Source organism: Trachymyrmex cornetzi, unplaced genomic scaffold (assembly GCF_001594075.2).
Source record: "Trachymyrmex cornetzi isolate Tcor2-1 unplaced genomic scaffold, Tcor1.1 scaffold324, whole genome shotgun sequence".
Lineage (NCBI taxonomy): Eukaryota > Metazoa > Arthropoda > Insecta > Hymenoptera > Formicidae > Trachymyrmex > Trachymyrmex cornetzi.
The window spans coordinates 35,670-56,231 of NW_017297941.1; the positions used below are offsets into that span (position 1 = coordinate 35,670).

General features: G+C 34.5%; 5 protein-coding genes across 10 annotated transcripts; 2 read left to right on the forward strand and 3 right to left on the reverse strand.

Moving 5' to 3' along the window:
• The first annotated feature begins 2,079 nt into the window (after positions 1 to 2,079).
• LOC108762861 (DNA fragmentation factor subunit alpha) lies at positions 2,080 to 8,926 on the forward strand. Its single transcript, XM_018510070.1, has 4 exons — positions 2,080 to 2,194; positions 6,604 to 6,788; positions 6,961 to 7,273; positions 7,644 to 8,926. Exons 2-4 carry the CDS (start codon positions 6,611 to 6,613, stop codon positions 7,762 to 7,764), a joined length of 612 nt encoding a protein of 203 aa, XP_018365572.1. The 5' UTR covers positions 2,080 to 2,194; positions 6,604 to 6,610; the 3' UTR covers positions 7,765 to 8,926.
• Positions 2,697 to 5,016, reverse strand: LOC108762860 (D-beta-hydroxybutyrate dehydrogenase, mitochondrial). The gene is made up of 6 exons (XM_018510069.1): positions 4,655 to 5,016; positions 4,064 to 4,147; positions 3,809 to 3,983; positions 3,604 to 3,725; positions 3,436 to 3,540; positions 2,697 to 3,309 (listed from the first exon to the last, which is right to left on the reverse strand). Exons 1-6 carry the CDS (start codon positions 4,865 to 4,867, stop codon positions 2,911 to 2,913), a joined length of 1,098 nt encoding a protein of 365 aa, XP_018365571.1. The 5' UTR covers positions 4,868 to 5,016; the 3' UTR covers positions 2,697 to 2,910.
• A 26-nt stretch (positions 8,927 to 8,952) lies between the features above and the next one.
• Positions 8,953 to 11,378, reverse strand: LOC108762863 (uncharacterized). 3 transcript variants are annotated; one of them, XM_018510075.1, is made up of 5 exons: positions 11,361 to 11,378; positions 10,710 to 10,821; positions 10,525 to 10,606; positions 10,329 to 10,457; positions 8,953 to 9,863 (listed from the first exon to the last, which is right to left on the reverse strand). In XM_018510075.1, exons 2-5 carry the CDS (start codon positions 10,779 to 10,781, stop codon positions 9,637 to 9,639), a joined length of 510 nt encoding a protein of 169 aa, XP_018365577.1. In that variant the 5' UTR covers positions 10,782 to 10,821; positions 11,361 to 11,378; the 3' UTR covers positions 8,953 to 9,636. The 3 variants fall into 3 exon arrangements, with proteins under 3 accessions (XP_018365577.1, XP_018365576.1, XP_018365575.1); XM_018510074.1 differs by lacking the exon at positions 11,361 to 11,378 and adding an exon at positions 11,179 to 11,200; XM_018510073.1 differs by lacking the exon at positions 11,361 to 11,378 and adding an exon at positions 11,060 to 11,148.
• A 2,333-nt stretch (positions 11,379 to 13,711) lies between these two features.
• On the reverse strand, positions 13,712 to 17,783 carry LOC108762857 (protein NRDE2 homolog). 4 transcript variants are annotated; one of them, XM_018510066.1, is made up of 10 exons: positions 17,687 to 17,783; positions 16,908 to 17,551; positions 16,432 to 16,795; positions 16,195 to 16,341; positions 15,626 to 15,894; positions 15,208 to 15,536; positions 14,592 to 15,132; positions 14,347 to 14,496; positions 14,067 to 14,242; positions 13,712 to 13,985 (listed from the first exon to the last, which is right to left on the reverse strand). In XM_018510066.1, the coding sequence occupies exons 1-10, from the start codon at positions 17,736 to 17,738 to the stop codon at positions 13,733 to 13,735; spliced, it is 2,925 nt and encodes a 974-aa protein (XP_018365568.1). In that variant the 5' UTR covers positions 17,739 to 17,783; the 3' UTR covers positions 13,712 to 13,732. The 4 variants fall into 4 exon arrangements, with proteins under 4 accessions (XP_018365568.1, XP_018365567.1, XP_018365566.1 ...); XM_018510065.1 differs by having other exon boundaries at positions 17,678 to 17,779; XM_018510064.1 differs by having other exon boundaries at positions 17,675 to 17,779.
• Positions 17,784 to 18,284: 501 nt separating this feature from the next.
• Positions 18,285 to 20,531, forward strand: Mocs1 (Molybdenum cofactor synthesis 1). Its single transcript, XM_018510068.1, has 7 exons — positions 18,285 to 18,793; positions 18,902 to 19,016; positions 19,115 to 19,282; positions 19,382 to 19,608; positions 19,689 to 19,913; positions 19,990 to 20,224; positions 20,456 to 20,531. The coding sequence occupies exons 1-7, from the start codon at positions 18,704 to 18,706 to the stop codon at positions 20,509 to 20,511; spliced, it is 1,116 nt and encodes a 371-aa protein (XP_018365570.1). The 5' UTR covers positions 18,285 to 18,703; the 3' UTR covers positions 20,512 to 20,531.
• The last annotated feature ends 31 nt before the right edge of the window (positions 20,532 to 20,562 follow it).

The following is a 20,562-nucleotide window of genomic DNA, read 5'->3' on the forward strand; positions in this document are numbered from 1 at the left end:
ATTTATCCTCGTTTAACATTTGGTGAACAACAAGGAGAAAATGATACATAGATGCACTTGAGTGAAGGCAATCTGGATGTCGCGCGTCGCGTATCGCGTGTCGCGCATCGCGCTGGTGTGCAAGAGCCATTAGACTGCTATGACTTCTATTGTAGACCCCGCTTAAGTCAGTATGACAAAGGTGCTAAGGAGAGTACTAAACATGCTATGAAACTACCTTTAAACTACGTCAAACAAGATAAGACGTGTAGGATAATGTGAGATAGAATGTATAGGATAAAATAGGGTAATTATTCAGAATACCTCCCTCTTCTCCGATTTCGATAAAATTAGGCTCATTCGACGCGTTTTTGCATGGAACGAAAGAATCTGGCAGAAAAAAGTGTCGCTCTGCCTCGCGAACCGAGATATTTAGCGTTAAGGGGATGCTGGAGTGACGGTCGAAGTTAATCAAGGTCGATAGTACAGACTTTTTTAAATTCCAAATTCAACAATAGTGACATCTTTCATTCATTTCTTATACTTATTATATATCGTTGTGTCTCGCTCAAACGCATTCATCTGTCCTTATCTAACATATTGCAACGCCATCTCTTAGAAAGAGATCAACTAAAATACTGCTCGGTTTCATGGCTAAACAGTCATACATCGTCGATTTCTCACGCGCTAGACACACAATTTCTTTCCTTGCGCTAATCTTTTTATTTAGGCGTCAAAACTTAATTCTAATGCCCATTTCTACCAATATAGATTAACTTTAATCTCGGTTCAACTTACTTTTCGTCTTTTTCTAATCTTTAGAACTAGAAAAAGACAAAGAGTAAGTTGAACCGAGATTAAAGTTGATCTGCGTTGGTAGAAACGGACCTAAAGATACGACTGTAATCGTCTATTTATTCTACATGTGCTCCTGCCCTAATTTCGAACATATAACGTGCATATAATTTTTTCACGAAGTAAATATTTGGTGAGCTGATAGCACATGGATACAGGAATCTGTAATTTATTATTTTTCCCAGTTCCCTTCTCCGATAAATGGCTGCCAAGTCACGCAATTGGTCAGATTGCAACAGCGAATCAGAATGCATAACACCGGTTGAGCCTCTCTGATAAATCTAGGGCTCTAACTCCAACATGCTTCAACATGTTCCTACCATAGCTCCTACTCACTCTACGAGCGCGTTTGAGTGAGTAGGAGCTACAGTTGGAGGAAATATGGCTCCGGCACACTAGCGCGATGTTCGTCGCGCGCGACACGCGATATCCAATGAGAGTATACCTTTAGAATGAGAACATTGGTAAAGCTGGGGTGATCCCGATTGACCACGGCTCGATTGGACACCAATGCGACGCGAACAAACCTTCTATGTCCACAAAATGTGAATATTAATAACTATTAGCGTATTCGATTACTGACTCGACCCGACTCCGAGTCAACAGTCTGTTCTTTTTAGCTGCATTTCTTACACGTAATTTAGCTCTTCTTTGTCAGCTATAAACAGAACAGACTATTGACTCGGAGTCGGGTCGAGTCAGTAAATCGAATACGCTATATGTATATTTTCAGGTTAGGCAATCATACGCTGTACTTTCGCAGTACCAGTTATCATGTATATCGTCTTCGACTAGAGATCTCCACACAGTTTCTCTCCTGTCGATAATGGTACACCGTATTGATATGGTACGGGTTATGTACCATGACGTACCTAAATAGTACGCAGTACAGGTACAGTGTTGATACGCTGTACTATAATATCACGTACACTTTTTGTACTGCTACCGTACAGTTACACCGTACCCCGCCATCTCGTGGCAGTACAGTAACAGTACGGTAGCGGTATCTTGTGCGAGTTGGTGTCGGTATCGCACGCTTGTCTATCTGGGTAGCCAGTGTCTATATCCCGTCGATAATGTCCACAATTTTTTGGTTCTATTCTACACTATGTCCACGATCGATATCCATTTATCGACACTACAAGTTTATCAATGTAGTGTTGAAAACAGTGTGATACATAGTTCATATAAACTAATAAAATTGATGTTGATGTCGCTAATGCATAGCGATTTCCGAGCAATCCGAATTCCGACTGTCCAATCGGTCCGATCCGAGCGTTTACACGAAAAATGCTGGGATGGCCTCTCAGGTTTTTCTCTGCTTCTGCAAAAATAATTAGAAATATTTGTATTTATATAGGTATGTAAAATTGTTAATACAGATTTGTTAAAAATCTTTTTTCATTCTATCGAATGTTATTTATTAAACTTAGAAGAAATCAACATGATAGATACAGGAATATATAAATGATGTAATTTAAATATGTAAATATGAGAATAATATGGAAATCCATTTTTGATGTCTATCAAAGATTGGAAGTTGTGTTATCCAAATTAGCACATTTACGTCGTAATTGTAGATCTTTTGGATGCCTAATTTTGCTATGTAACGCTATAATTAAAACTTTGCATATGTTTCTTAAAAATTGTTTTTAAAATATTTATTTAAAATCGTTAAATTATTTATTTTTAAAATATATCCCTGACATACTAATTCTAAAAATATTGAGGGACACAAACATGGATTGTGTTTTTATGCTCAATCAGGTTAAAATCCAATAGTGGAGTAGAATTTTAAAAAAAGCGTTCTATGTTTTTATTTGAAGGCCTTGAAAGTCGGAGCTTTATGAGAAGAGTGTAAGTTTCATAATTTGATAAAGTAACTTTATTAAATTTGTACAATATCTTTTTGCGGCTGTTTTGCATAGGCAGTGCTTCAAATGATTACGCAATCTGCTAAAAAAAAGATTCTTGCTTCTCTGTTTCATCTAAGATTTATTCTTATGTCGTCTATCCGAAGAATGTATCTTCCTAATCATATTCTGATCATCAGTATGTATCATACAAGAGATATATTCAATTTGTATACAATATGTCATAGATCGGTTTCGGCAGGTAATGATTGCACAATGCCTGTATTCTTTCACTGCGCGTCACAGGTGTGTACCGCCGCATCGGAAAAGTCTTTACTACAGCATCCATTAGGGTTCTCGTGACAGCTGTTAAATCAGCTTCTGGTCCTTGGGTGTACTTTTCCAGAGCCAGCATTTCTGCCTGAAATAGCTCCTGACCATATTCCTTGCGAGTTTGAGGATCCAGTTGAGTCCACATGTCTCTAGCTTGCTCAAGCAGCGCAGAGTTGTCCTTCAGCCATGCATTACCGGAGACGTATTCTCCAGTCTCGACGATCACAACGTCGACACCCCATCTCCGCATCTCTAGTCTTAGGCATGATCCCCAAGCTTCTACAGCGGCCTAAGATATATTTATAATCTTCTATTGATCTACTCAAGCTTTATTAATGTCCTTCCAGTCTTATGATTATATATACAAATAGACAAGCCACGTTTAACTACGCGCATGACAAAGAGGATTTATTACCTTAAGGGCACAATAAATGCCTCGGACGGGACTCGGTATCCGCGCCAGAAGGCTACTAATAAGAACAATTCGGCCCTTTGATCTCCTAACCAGAGGAAGAAATACCTGTTACAAAGAAAGAAAAGTGAATATTGCACGTTCTGACATTTTTGTAATGTTTTACAGTACCTGTGTTAAACGCGCTAGGCCAATGAAGTTGATGTCTATGCTTCGCTTGAGAACAGATGGGGGCACCCACTCGCATTCCCCGAGAGTCACCCAAGCAGCAGCATGCACGAGTGCCCACAATCCTGAAATAACGTAGCAACGATGACGTAGAAGTAATCCGTTACACCGATAATCTCAGGAAGCTTTAAGAGATAGGGCGATATACCAGGAGCTCCGTCAGGCAAGTTTTCGTTGACGTAAAGGAAAGTCGAATGTATATCACGTTCGCTGGTAATATCTAGTTGTAACACGTGCAATCTTCCAGACGCGTGGTCTTTTAACTTCTGCATGATATCTTCATTCTCGGCTTTATTACTGAATCCAGCAAATACGGTGAAGCCCTTAAAAAGAGTGAGATCACAGATGTCGTCTTTAAATTATTCAATTGGTCATACGAGCATATGTTTTCATGTATAATTACCAAATCATCTAGCTGTTTAACTAAAGCGTATCCAACCCGCGAATCGCAACCTGTGATTAATACTGCCTTTCCTGCTGCAGTAACCTGTTGCATCAAGTAGACTATTAGGAAAACATAGTGTTTATAATTTATTGAATCATGAGCTGATGTAATGAAGCTTTATAATGCTTTTGATAATCCATTGAAAGCCATTGATCGGGCGATGACGATCTCAAAGTCCTTTGTAAAAAAAAAAAAAAGAGAACGTATGAAGCAGGAAGTATGGTAGTAGGTAATGATAACAGGTGCATTATGCAACGTTTGTTAAAAAAGGTCAAAGGTCTTAATCAGGCCTAGTGTAAAATTCTACGAGAATTCCGATATAGAGGGCCTTTGAACTTTCAAATGTTCACAAGCATATGACATTATAAAAGGTTGAGAAGGACATATGATTTTCATTATAGGAGTGCGATATGTATTTTAATGTAATTTTGAAGGTCAGAAAGGTTTACAGTTTTTATGTAGTTGTAGTAAAAAGTTTTATATGAAATTATTGGGGGAAAAAATGAGTGATGTATTGAAGATTTGCGTTACACAATGCAAATAGCTTACCTTCAAATTATGATAGAACAATGTGGATCCTACGGATATGACCAATAGCAACAAAAAGAGTACAAAGCTAGATGTCTGTGAGATCCCAAAGGTGTTTAATATAGTTGCCAGGATGACTGCAATTGCATGTGAAAATGCAATAGGTAATAGACACCTCTCTGCTAATTCCCATGTCTGACTGTCGTCGGCCTCTTTACTTCCATTCGACGGCATTCTTGATTCAGATTTTCTATCAAAATTTTAACAAAACGTGATTGACTCCATTCGAATAAATTGATGTTGCTCACCGAGGAACCCTAACTGGGCTATGCCTGAGCTAACTTTAAACTTAAAACAGTATCTAGTCTCATTGACATCTAAATATAACTACAGTGCTGTGTCTTAAATTTAAAACTCCTAGCGGATTGAAATATTTGAGAATCTATTAATCGAATTTATAGATTAATAATTAATGATTAATATTAAATTCTGCATTTCTTTGTAACATTACATTAAATAATACAAGAATATATATTACAATAACAAAATTTAAATAAAGAATTTGTATATAATAATTAAATTAATTTAGATTAATGATTTAAAAATATAGAACATATGCAATGTATATATAAAATTTAATTTTATCATTGTAATGAATTTTGTGTTTAAATATTCTGTATATGTATACCGTAATTCTCATTATTAAAATAATAAAAAGTACATAAAATTTTCTATTGTATCTTAAATTATTATCTGTTTTTTTTCGTGACACGTGCAGGTTTTATATTAAAACATTTCCAAGTAGTGCAAAATAGTGAGAAGTTTTATATCTATCTGTTTATTCTTTAAATAAAATTGCTAATATCCGTTCCGATATCGTATATATTTATCTGAACAATATGTCTGGATATCGCAGATTCGCAAAATTATTTTTATTCGTTTTTATTTTCAATCTCCTTCAGTTTTCAAAGAAGTGGATCGATTGACACGTGTCGTGAATTATCTCATCAATCTGTGCATTTTGCATCGGCCCTCTTTGGTGACGGTTGTGCTGGAGTATTTTTGTAAATTTCTCATCGGCGCTGATAAAAAATGAGCGCGGCTGCGACTAGAGTGGGGTAGGTTATTGATTTCCGTGTAGGGGTGCTACGGCAGAGGGTTGGATGGATAGGCAGAAGTGGGTGGGGTAGATGCTGTGTCGGGGTGTCTCTCGTTTCGCGCGTATATACCTGCGAGAGAGTCTACAGGGGGTATAAATAGAAGGGGTAGTTGCACCGTTGACCCAGTGTTGGGTTGACACACGGTCAGTTCAGTCACTCAAGGCATCATATACACATCACTCTCTTCCTTTCTGTCTTTGTCGCGTCGCACAATCGTCATTGTCTCCACCTTCTATCCATTTTTTTTAACCGCGTGAATTGTTGAAGGAGAGAAAAAGGAGAGGTCTCGCTCAAATTCTCGTTGATTCTCCAAGTCAATCCAACGCAATCCTGAGCACTGCCCTTTCATACCTGTTTGCTTCTTTCGAGCGATACAATTTTTTATCCGGGGAATCGTTGGACAGTGATACGACTGCAACCTGGTGCATAATCGTCAAGAGAGCTATTCTTCGACGCTGAAAAAATAAGAAACAGCGCTTGTACACATCGTGTTCATCGTAATTGTGTTCGTTACATTTTTCACGCGTAAGGGCGTATTCCTTCCTCTGTCATCGTCGGACGCACGGGTCACTCGAATTTCCCCGACACATCGTCGAGACACGGACCAACTAATGTGCAACGAGAATCAGGCCTTAGCAGCAGTCAGTTCTCTTCAAGAGAATAAATCCTTTCTGACTTAGAGACAATTGTTGCTTAATTATCGTTGGGCGTCGGGGATTCCTAATATTCTAATACCGAACTGAAACCGAACAGAATTAATCGTTAACGATTAGAAGAGTTAAAATCTGTTCTCGTTCACCGATTGTGCAGAAGAAATATGTCGGAAACAACCGGAGTCATGCAAGGGGTGGGCAATCCTTACAAGATAGTTGATCACACCAGGGAGCGAAGAAAGGGCATCACCGCTTCATCGTTGAAGGAGCTGACTAACGTCGCACGCAATCGACTGGCATTCCCCGTGGACGCGGATCTGACGATCGTGCTTGAACAGGATGGTAAGGAAACATTCATGTTGCAACATACAACAATTGTTAGTTCTAATATCTCTTCGATATTAGATGTATACAATAATTTGTTGCAGAACACGTGTTGTAAGAATCAGTCACTATAATTGTTTATATGAGGTATGAAGTCTTTTTCACTTTTACATGCTGATAAATGTTACAGGAACAGAGGTAGACGACGAAGAATATTTTGCCACGTTAGAAAGAAACACAAGCTTGATGGTGTTGCATGGTGATCAAAAATGGGCCGCTGTAGGCAGCAGCAAGACAGCGTCTCGTTGCATCGTTGTGGATAATGTGGATAACGCCGAAGGTGGTTCAAAAGTCGACAAGATTCGACGACGGCGAACGCTCATTGAACCACTGGTCTCATCGTTGCACAGCGACCCGTCGCATATCTCGCTCCTAGGAGGAACCGAGTTGGAAACACTCAGTGATATGGATCCTGACAGTTTAGGCGACATAGTGCCTGACAGGTAAGCAATGGACAATCAGAGTGACTTTGATCACTCGATTAATATGATCAGCTTAATATGTATAATTAATTCGATCAGCTTTCTAACTATACAATTCTTCAAATGTGTCAACAAAAAATAAAAAATAATAAATGAAGAATCATTAATCATTAAAATTGAAAATTATTGATGATTTTACTCATCTTAATAAAGTACTACTTGTTAATTAATAGCTAATCAAGTTAATTAGAGCTTGAAGTCACTTCTGTTATTTAAGATAATATACTTTCTATATTATCATCAAGACATTGCTATTGATACCTTATGATATTTGATCAAGTGATTGTCTTAGGACAGCATCATTAATTTTTCTGTTCCAATCTTGTTACAGACTCTTCCTCGAGCAGCTGAAGGAAGCTTCAGGTAGATTTTTAGTGGAAAAACGGCAAGCGCAGGAATCCATGGCTCTCCTCCAGATGTACGCGAGCGGTGGTGAGATGGAGCGAGCGTAGGCCATGTGGGGGGTGGGCGCCCTCACATTAGCAAATATGTATAGAGTGCGGCGTCGCATATTCTATAAAGGTCGCCAACTACAACAAACTCTGATCCTATTCTGGAATTGAGCCCATCGCTATTTACACAAACTGAGAACTGAGAATAACTGAGAACAGACAAGCGTTAGTCGCTCAAGCTGAACGCAGCTGTGTCAGTGAGGAGAATCTTATGTTATCTCTCGTATACGCGAAAAACACAAAGAAACGCAGAGACAAAGACATTGTACAGAGACACGAAACACAAGTAGTTTACGTTCGCCCAACAATTTACTACCGTAACATCAATAATAATAATAATAATAATAATAAATGATAATAGTAATAGGTTTCGCATCTTAGAGGAAATAGTAGCTCTAAGTTTTTTGTAGAATTTTTTTAATCTATATACATACAAGATTCAGTGGCACAACTATGCTTTGGCAATACTTTCCATCCTTAGTGAGCGTACGGAATTGCTTTAATATAACATCCAAGAGAGATTGCCTTGCTGTACCGGCAGAAATATACACGCGCAATTTAGTTGTTAATTTGAATAATACATAAGAAAGAAAGCCAAGCCGCGCGTAAGTAACACATTTCAGAGTGGATATTCCCGTCGCGATATTGCCATATCAAGTCTTAGCGAAACGGGTTTTGTTTATGGGATTTTTGTACTTAGATATGTCATACCGAAATTTGGTTCAACGAAGATCGATGGAATATTTAAGACTGAATTTATAGAGAAAACGAAAACCACCACCATTGATATCACCAATTCATTGTACACTAACATTAGCGACATAATAGCGACAAAAAAAAGTCGATATCAACCCTTTGATACCAAGCAAAATTGTGCTATTTGATAAAAAAGAAAAGAAAAAACACGTGGTAATCTGCAGCAAAGAAAGAACATAAGTGTTTCTGACAAGACTATACATACACTCTAGATACTAAATATTATTCTAATTTTATGACATAATCAATAATCCAAACGAGCGATGCCAGATTTACATTCATGTATTCTTTGAAAATCACAAAATCAAAATATATTATATACATTTACTATAAATTTTTTAAAACTGTAACGAAAGTGTATGTCTACTCTCCGCAGAAATGCTCTATATCAATATCGTGACGTTCTTTAATATATATATATATATATATATATATATATATACACATATATCGTAATATATATAATTATCACCAGCCTCTTGCGCACTATAATCGCATTATACATATTTGTATTAGAATTTGTGCCACCACTCCGATTGAAATTTACGAAATGGTAGGCAAGACAATAGCCAGTATCGAACTATTTGCTATCTCACTGTATGATCAAATGTATCGTTAAATATCAGGCGTAATACGTTTTGTTCCACAGATCGATCTTAGGATATTAGTTTATAATAAATTGATGTGATTGATACTATTCTCGAGACAAACGAGACAACGCGTTGGAAAGTATAAAAAGGACGCATTAAATAGTACTGCCAGTTAAAGGGAAGATCGATTAATGCTCAACAATGTCCCAGATCTCAAAGAGGAAAGCGCATTTTTTTTTTAACACCGGCATCTAATGCACGGTACCATGACATTATATACTAATAAGGGACGTCACACAACTGTCCGGTACCGATTTGATTCTCCGTGAAATATGTTGCTAAACACAAAAATCTAAGGAACGAAAAAAATACGTGTCTTTTAGATTTTTGCATTTAACGACATATTTCACAGAAAATCAAATCGGTACAGGACAGTTGTGTGACGTCCCTTGTAAGCACATACCTGTTACTCATTGCTACATGTATATCTTAAGAATAGAAATGCACTTAATAAGTTTAATAAAAGTTAAATTTTAACGGAATGCAAGAAGTTGTCGTCTATGAGTTGATGTAGAGCGTCGGAGGCATCCTTCATCCGACCGGATGCATTGCGTAATTGACACACAGCCTCTTGTAACACCAATTCACTTCTCAGCAATTGTCGATTAACAGCTGACAATTCTTGTACACTGGTTGTGATTGCGCCCTCGGTCATTTGCAGAATGTCTCTATCCAAGGTTTCATTGCATTCGTCTGTTTAACATATGTCAATTTAAATGATGTTCAAAATTAATAAGCGATACGTATATACATATATCGATTTTATGTTATAAAATATAATTTAATGTCTTTCATAAATGCTGTTTTATAAGAACTTATAAGAAAATTCTTTGTACAGTATAACTTATAGATAAACATTGTAATTATGCGAATGTAACTGTGTAGTAAATCGAAATTGATTTAGAAATACGAATCATTGGAAAATAAGTTATCGATATTCCACACATGAACAATCTCATAATACTGTTTAGCTATAGTTACGCACATTGTACTGCTGTAATATTAATAAACGAATGTTAACAAAAATAAAATTCGTGTTTTGTAAACATTTTATTCGACAAGCTTGCAATACTTGATATTTTGATGAATAGAAAAATAAATATGTAATTAATTAGGAAATATGATTATAAATATCTTAAGATATATTTAATCACTTACATAACTTTTTATGAAGTAAACTATTATACTTGATGGAACTTTTTTTAGATCTTGGTATTTTAAGATCTGTGTAAGGAGGACATGCCATGGCATCTACCGCTCCGCTAATACTACTTAAACTTGTTAAATCTGTGAATAAAAATTAAATGTTAATTAGTTCCTTATACATTTAAAAAATATATTAAACAAAATTTACCATCATCAGATTCTGGAGCTTCGCCTGAGATAATAGTACCGCAGTATGTGGATGGTGTTCTCATTGTAGGGAATCCTAGGCCCTGCATGTAATAAAATTTGTAGACAATACACTTTTCATGTTAACTGTATTAAATTAAAAACATAGTATAAAATATAATATATGTATAGATATATATTACATACAGTGACAATGTTTGATGCATCATCGTCAGACTCTGGAGCTTCTCCAGAAACAACTACAGCTTTTAAATCCATTTTTTAGAAAATGTGATGTTTATAATCAAATTTTCATACACTGCAAATAAAAAAATATATACATTAATACACAAGTATGATAAAAGAACTTAAAGATATTATAAGAAGTATTTATCTTTCAATTCATATATTTGTTGTATATTTAATGTAATTTGAAAGATTTTTTTTCTATTTATCGTTATTAAAATTTATGTAATGACATTTAATCCACATACATACAATCAATTAGCTATCAATATACTATCAATTTGAGGTTAGTTATATTATTAAAAACATACACAATTTATAAATTGTTATTTTTGACTGTCTCAATAAGAAAACAATACACTTGATTTAAGATAATACGATCTTTTATTTTTCAAGTCTGTTTATAATTTGTTCTGAAAAATACTGTTACAATTTTTTGTGTCACATCACTGACTCGTGCACATTAAAGCTGTTGTACATTAACCTAATCTGACTGTAAAAGTGAGAGATCTCAGTTAATAAAATACCCAATGTATACTTTATCAAATATTACAATAAAATGTATTAAGGATTTCGTGGTTTAATTCATTTCTATATTTTTATTAAACGTACATTTTTATGTCGATTTGTGTACAACGGCTGTAAAGTGCATTGAGTGCGCATCAGTTCTACCTGCTACCAGTTAAAAACGCTATTAGTCATGTATGGGTCCCAAGTACCCTCTTTGAACTTTTGTGCATTTTCACATCGAGAATAACGCAAAAAAAACCCTTGCAGGCTTATCATATCTATGGGCAGTTAAAGTTTTTCTTCAGCTTCAATCCGGGTCTTCAAATTATATTATAAAAAAGTTACAGTGATGTAACAAAATCACAGGATACGTTGAACCCATGAGTGCACTGAGTGCGTGCCGGTTCTGCCGCAGTGAAAAACGCTATAACTAATTGTAAGTTTTTGGCGGCGCATATTCTGGGTACTCCTTTATTTTTTATTAAATATATATTTACTGAGTTTCAGATAGTATAAAAGTAAGTACATGAAAATATGTAGAACTAAAAAGAATTATATTTCACAATAATAAATAGTAGAAATTTTATAATTCTGTCTTCGGATCGATCGCTCGGTCGGAGCGGATTTATTGCTTTAGAGCGAGTATTGCATCATTCTCTAAACTAAATCGTAATAAACTTAATTGTGCATAACTATAATAATATTTATACATGTACAATACTTTATCTACCATTTTATATTGTTTAAATAAGATTTTTCAAAAATGTCGATTTTTGATAGTTTAAATAATTATATTTTTTTGAGCGATTCATATCGTACTATTTTTTTTGTTAGTTCAAAGGGTCAACTAAAAAAATTGTACTAGTTTTGGCTTGAATATTAAATTAAAAAATTTGAGAATTTTTTGTCCAAAATAGTCATTTTTTGCGAATTTTTCCAATAAAATTTCTTTGAAGCATTGTAATTAATTGAAAATAAAATATTATTTATTTGATTCATATTTATCTGTCTCTCTCTCTCTTCGTCTGATTTCGAGATATAAACCAATAAATCAATCAATTGGGCTCTTGAGATAATTAATTAAAATACACAAAACTAAATAACGGGCAATTAAGAGCCTAAAAAACGCAGTAATTCGTGCGGTAATTATATACATATAATTAAAAAATTATCTATTACATGAACGTTTCGGCTATGTTCAAGCCATCCTCAGCATTTTGCAGTTCATAATCCTAACAGGAAGACGATCCAAATTCAAGCCATGGAGTGCAGTAAGTAAATCTATTCATTCGAGATATAAATTTCACACGTTTTGAACTAAAAAATATGTATTCAGTCCAGAGATATAGCGTGACAAAGTTGCAGGGTTCACATACCCTGGTGAGGCCGGGAAGGTAACTAAAAATGACAGTGGCCTACTCAGGGTGTCTAGCGACATCTGACTAATCCATTCAAGGATAATTCCAGGACATTCCAGGTAAAGAATCCTAGTTTTTCCAGGATATATCCATCGATTAATTTCTATCATTTGATTAATTTTCATCAATTTGCACAACGTTATATGCTCTGTACTATCAAGTTAGGAATATCATGTTAGGATTCTATATGACGAATGAATTAAAATGCTAACAAATTCAGAACAAAATTATTTATTGCTTCATAAATAATATCAAATGAATATTTTATAAACATAAACGATTTTTCTTTTTATTAAGTTAGCATTACTATGTACTTACAAGAATTTGTACGATTATTATACGTAAATATGGGGAGCATACAGCGAAACTGCTGAAATTAATTGAGAGGTTAGGTAGAAATTGCAAGAAACTACGCTTCTTCCGTCACGGAAGCAATATCAATTTGCACAACGTTATATGCTCTGTACCGCACCAATTCTCGAGCACATACGATACACACGATTAGCGTACTTGCAACATTACCGACGTTACCGATATCGTTCGTGCGCATGAGCGGAAAATATTCTTATTTCTTTCTTTTTTCGCGACCTAATTTTTTTTAGAATGAAAGAATAAAAATTTCCAGGTCAGTCCTGAAATTCCAGGGGTTTTCCAGGAATTTTCCAGAGTATATTAAATTCCAGTATAATTCCAGGATTCAAGGATTTCAAGGAGCGCTAGACACCCTGCTACTAGGATTAATATATGTGTGTAAGTGTATGTAATATATATTAAAAATAATTAATTTTGAATATGAGACTGAATATCAAATTACTTTATATTTTATTACATATCTTATTTTACACGTTGCAAAAAAGGCTTATTTACTTTTTATTTTCAGGTGTTTTTAATTTACATGCTATATATATAAATTTACATTTAAATACACTCTTATAATTTATCACATTAAAAAATAAAATTTAAATTAAGGAGACGTTAATAATATCAAGAATATTACAGTTAATATAGATAACATCAAGAACATTACAGTTTTTCTTAATATATAAAAAAATTACATTATCCACGAAGAATATCTAATTCCTCGGGTGTGACGTGCATTCTTAATTCTTTCTCGCGAATCAGATCTTGAATTTGTGTGAGAAGTTGAGGCGCTACTTCAGCTGCATCTATGTAAATACTTCTTGCCCATGGACATTGAGTGACGCTTTCATGATAAATCTCTTCTCCTTTTTTCTCGCATAAATTATGCTCGCGCAGAAGGAGCATATACAGTCTCCACAGCAATGGGCAACATCGTGTCGACGGTATCCTGAAAATAATTTTGTGTATTTTATACATCATAATATTTATGCATTTAAGTTCATCTTACAAGAATTTAATTATATTATACCTGGAGAGTGTTAAATGAAAAGATAATAACTTATTCAGTGCGGCATTCATTGCATCATGATGATCGAGTTTCATTAGGAGACTAATACGTCTACGAGCAGCCAGACACATTGCCATGGCTCGCCACAATTCAATCTCAGTGCTCCTACTATTGAATCTCCAAGTTGGTAATTCACTCTGAAATGATAATTATTTTGTAATTCTGTTATCGATTTAGAAACGTCTTATAGCAGTTGTTACAATTTCATTACATAGTATTAATGTAATATAATGCTTTTTACCTCTATTCCAGCGAATACAGATAAAGCATAAAAGTTATTTGGATATGTATTTAAAGTTTTGCTTAGGGTTTCTTTTAACACAAGCTGCATACTCTGAGTCCGCTCGTAATGTAATTGCAGAATTGCAATTTGACTTTCATACAACATTTCCTGCAATGATAAAAAAATTTTTTATATATATAATTGTTTAATTTAAATTTATTTATTAATAATATTTAATCATTCGCAGAATATTAAATTAGTACCTGTAAGTAAGGATAATCTTTGGAATGATCAATACAGTTCCTCAATGTGTTGATAACAGTTTGGATATCGCCATCTTTAATGTATAGAAAGTACGCGTAACATACGATAGCATCACATTCTAAGTTTGACAGGAATAAAATATCTTTTTCTTGTTCATTGAGAGGGACTTGCAGAAAATTTTGTACACACGAATGTAAATATGCTTCAATCAAAGATTCTTGATTTTCGTTTTTGTTAGGTATCATTTGACCAAAGACTTTTAATATCCAGGATCTGTGTGATTCGTTGTACGTCCTAATATCAAGCAAGGTTTCGATGAATGTCCTGTATACATTAAAAAGCGCTGCTCTTTCACACGTATTGGTAATCGCAGACGGGCATGTCCCTTGAGATTGAATAGCGGTTTCAAGAATGTTCATACAGTTGCTGAATCTGCCCATTTCTAGTTCTATTAAAGCATATTCTTTATAGAAATACAAGTTATTTCTGTTTTCGTCCTTTTTTAAAAATTCTTTCAATGTTGCCCTCAATTTTTTTCCTCTGCAACAAAAAAAAATTGGTTCATGTTGCATGCGAAATTAAAACTATTAAAATTTAGGTAAATATGAATCTTACTTATTGTCATGTTTTAAAGGTTCATCTTTGCCGAGAGATACCAGTAATCTTTCTAATCGCAACCACCAGATATATATACTTGTCCGTTGTAACAAAGGTAGATTTTCCGCGACCGTATGAAATATTTTGCGTACAAAATCTAAATATGGTTCCTGTGCTGGATGAAACTTGAGATATTGAGGACCTGACGTTAAACGTCCTTCGAGAACTTCCTTCAATAATTCTTTCCTTTGATCATGACCAGCCATTTCACCTACCATAGGATACATAAATGGAAGCAATACTTCTAAAGATTCTACTCCCCAATGAAAGTTTGTCAATAATAATTCCTGTAAAAAATATAAAGTATTTTTTAAATGATTTATTCCTACTTCTCTGTAATCTCATTTAATAAATAAGATAATTTTTTTTTACTTACTTTCATATAGCAATCACGACAAGGTAAAAGTGGTACTTTCAGACATAAAAGAGAATAAATAGCCATTTGAAAGTTTGAATTACGAGAAAGAATTGGATGTACAAAATCTGCTACATCTTCTGGTAAAATAAATCTTCTAGAATCTCCAACTAATTCTAACTCGTCCCTACTAACGCTAATCCAATGGCAATTCTCTCTCAATGACTCAGTTCTTTGCCATAGTTGATTTAATGGTAATCGTGACATTAATATCATTTCTTCCATTCCAACTGAAAATTAGTATTATTATTCAGTACTATTAAGAGCATATATTTCATATATCTTAACATTGCAAGACTCCCATTAAGTTCTTTTTGGAAAATTAATTATATATTTTATACTTATTGTTTATGTAATGTATGTAGGCATTTTTCACATTTACCTTCTCAATAATTATCATTAAGTTATTACATAATGTCAACGATTTGGCATAAGTAAATAACTTGAAATATTTCCTGCAATTTGAATATAATCTGTATAGAATAATCTTAACAGAAGTCTTTTATTGTAACTTACAATATTTAACATACTTAATTTTTTTTCATCTATAGATCCTCGAAAAGATAAACTATTTTTGTTTAAGTTTAGATTCAAATTTAGATTTAAACGTATTGTTTCCCACATTTGTTCCCATAATCCCGTCTGTCTCAGGAAAATCAAGCATCGATACAGCATATCTAGACAAAATATAATGTATCGAATTAATAAGATACATGAAAGAAATATATGTATAATAAAATTAAAGTGTTCGACAAACGTCTACTTACGCAGCAACTGTGCATCATAAATGGAAGGATTTGTTCTTGAGCGCTGTCTCAAAACATAGAAGCATTTTGAATATAAATCCAATACTCGGGGTACAGTACACATTGCTACTGAACCTTGTGTGACCATGATAAAGTGTTGCCACAGCATAATATTCCCTGAATCTTTATTAACTAATATCTCCAATTGATTTGATAATTCATCAGACGGTGTCAACTCTGTCATAAAATGTAGCTTTAATTTTAACAATTCCTTGGAATCTGTATTTTTCTCAAGCGCTTTTTCGACAATAGATGACTTTTTCAATACTGTAGATCGATGCATATCTTTAGCTAATTGGTGTCTTTGATAATAAGCCAGAGTATCCTGTAACAAGTATATTAAAATATTGTTATATAGTTTAACTTTGTATCACATACATTAAAACATAACAATGCTATTTGTAACCAAAATGTACAAGAAATATTTCATTAAATACCTGAAAGTAAATATATTTCAGCCAAAGTTCAACATTATGTGGGTTTTCTGTTAGTTGTTCGTTAAATTCTCGAGTTTTACATTTTTGCTCTTCTTCCAAGTTCTTACACCAAGAAGATATACTTTTGTTTGCTTCATCATCTTGCTTCATTGAAGCCTCCTTCTCATTCGTCTTCTTGATAACTGTATCTTTTTTCTTCTCTGTTTCTACAGAGTCAATATTTTTAACATAATACCTACGAAACATGTCTTTCTTTGGTTGTTTGTTCTTAACATAACCGAGAGATTTTTCACTAATATCATAATATGGCCTCGCCCTGGGGCAATATGTATTTATGTTATTGTTCCCTTTATCTCTATGCCTATCTTCAAAGTATACATTCTCAACATCCAGCTCATAATCTGGTTTATATCGTTTACTGTCGTGCGTACGTCTTTTCCTATCCGTTCTTTGGCTTTTATCGATTTTCTGTTTTACATGTACTTTTGTATCTCGAAAAATTGGTTCAGATGGTACTTGCTTTTCTGTATCAAGCAAAGATTCGTGTAAAGATTCGTCTGATGAAGAGTATAGGTCAGGAGGTTCTGTTTTAATTGGAATTTGTGTTTGAAAACTCGAGTTTGACAACCACTCGGTGGAAACATCTGAAACATACAATACAAATATCAAGTACATTAATTTTGAAGCGGAAAATAACGAAAAAATAATAATGTATTTTCAATTTAATTGTCTTCACAATGTAAACATTGATTGAAAGTTGAAATAATTACCTATATCACCACTGCTTGTACATTCAGTTTTATTGTTCGAATAAGCAGGAAAAAGAGACATTTCTTCTTTTACTTTTCTTCTTATTTTTTGAAACGAGAGAGAGAGACACAAAAATATCAAGTTTTTCTTTCAATCTTTTCTTTCTAACCTCTTTCTCAGCGGTCAGCTAACGATTTTCGAAGATCGACAATCACGCGATTATTAAACATCAGAAAAAAGTATTTTACTGATAATCGATAAGAGCGATTCTTCTTTCAGTAGGTAATTACGATCTCTTCTATTACTAATCGTACTTAGTTCGATCCAGCTGTTTCTTGCTTCAATCACAACGAGGCAGTATTGTTGCAAACAGGTTGAACAGCTGTTTCGCGACTATTGCCCCTTTCTACCAACGTAGTTTAATTTTAATCTCGGTTCAACGAATTCTCCATCTCTTTTTAGTTCTGAGAATTAGAAAAAGATGGAGAGCAAGTTGAGATAGTTAATCTACATTGTAAAAGAACGGGTATCCATATGCATCATATGCGTCACATATGTGAGCCATATGAGATATGTCAGGTGATCCTGGGTGATCCGCGTGACAGATGATTGACAAATGGCTGATGAGAGCGGAGAAAGGAGAGCAAAGAATTACCAAGTACATATGTTGTTTGAGGCACTCAATTTAACTACGTCAGTGTCAAATGACGTAGTGCTCCCTCAGATAAAAATGAATGACAGTGCACTAGATAAAGACACAAGCACTGACACGACGAATTCGTAAACGCTGATATCATGTAATTGTTTTTTTCGCTTCAAGGCCGAAAAATAAATGTAGAGAAGGAAGCATTAAGCATAATCAAGGATATAAGGTCGATTAGTGGAGTGTGGACAGGCATAATAATTTCAAGGAGAGATTGGAGGTACAAATTCCACCAGCCAGAGTGAAAGCAACACTATAAACCCCCCTCCGTCAATCAGTGAGTGGATGATATAACGTTTCTATTTTTCTCTCCGTTTCTCTTTGGAGTCTGTTGATCGTACAAATGTTTCGAAGATGTAATCTTGTCAACCAGCTTCGTGGTGCCGCGAGAGCATCGACGGAAGCTGCTGCAGTCGAGGAGACGCCATCTCGGGTAAGTGTCGTTGTCGTCGCATCTGTAATTAGAGCGCGGTCTATTTGTAAGATTTAACATTTCTAAAAATGTTCGTCATTGATTTAATGAATATCTCGTTTATTACAGTTGCAGCAGCTCCGAGTAAAATTACGGGAGAATGAGCATGAAATACTTACAGATACATTCGGGCGCAAACACACGTATCTCAGGATTTCCCTCACGGAGCGTTGCAACCTTCGCTGTAAGTCTTTTTAAAATTGTATAAAATATTAAACTAGAATTCTCTTGAATTTAATGAATGTCACTTAACACAAAATATCATGTTAACAAACATTATAGGTACATATTGCATGCCTGCGGAAGGTGTGAAATTAACCAAGAAGGAAGGTATTCTAAGGACGGATGAAATAATACAAATAGCTGATCTTTTTGTTAAAGAAGGAGTGCGCAAAATACGTTTGACCGGCGGCGAACCCACAATTCGTAAAGATATCATTGACATTGTCGGTAAAGTCTACTTTTTCAATGGAAATGTGCTTAATTAATTTAACATTGTGAGTCTAATTCAGTTTTCAAAATTTATTTATATATAATTTTATGTTTTAGGACAACTGAAGCAATTGAGAGATCTGGATCAGGTTGCGATTACAACCAATGGATTAACTCTAACGCGTCAATTGCCAGCTCTTCAGAAAGCGGGATTGGATGCACTCAATATATCGGTAGATACTCTGAAAGAGGAGCGCTTTGAATTGTTTACTCGCAGAAGAGGCTGGGCAAAAGTTATGGCTTCCATAGATCTTGCTGTTCAGCTTGGCTATAATCCTGTGAAAGTAATTTCATTAAAAAGCTATATAAATTTTAAACATAAATTGGTGTATACAATATTTAATCAATGTGTTTGAATGGTTAGATCAACTGCGTGATGATGCGAGGTCGCAACGACGATGAAATAATTGATTTCATCGATTTCACAAGAGACCGGCCTGTCGATGTACGTTTCATAGAATATATGCCGTTTCAAGGAAACCAGTGGAAAGAAAATAAGATGGTTCCTTTCAACGAGATGAAAGCAATAATCCGAGAGAAATATCCCGATTTTCAAGCTCTGCCAAATCAGCTTAATGATACGTCCAAGGTTTGTTTTTTCTAGTTGCTAACACTTGATAATTGAATTAATTGAAATTATATTGTACATAATGTTCTCTCGGCAGGCCTACCATGTACCAGGATTCATAGGGCAAGTTGGATTCATTACATCCATGAGTCAACACTTCTGTGATTCGTGTAATCGTTTAAGAATAACAGCTGATGGAAATTTGAAAGTGTGCCTATTTGAAGGAAAAGGCGAAGTCTCGCTTCGAGACGCTTTGCGAAGTGGAATTTCGGAAAATGCGCTTAAGGATTTGATAAGAAGAGCAGTATCACAAAAAAAGAAGCAACACGCAGGTATGCTATGTACATATGTATCGATCAAAAAGCGGAAAGAACGCGCGGTATTTAATAATAAAACTTTAATTCTTTTATTAAAAAATCTTAGTAAAAGTATTTTTAATTATTTAAAGATGTTGGTTTTTTGCTTTCTTCTCTCTTTCAAGTTTTTTTCCTGTTATCTCGCTATTTATTTTAAATAAACTGTAGCAGTATCGACAAACCGAATTTATATCTCTGCTGTTTCAGGGATGTTCAATCTTACTCAAATGGAAAATAGGCCAATGATACTGATTGGAGGTTAATTGATCGTTATAATTAACTATTAAAATACGTTCGGATTTGTCGAAATGCGC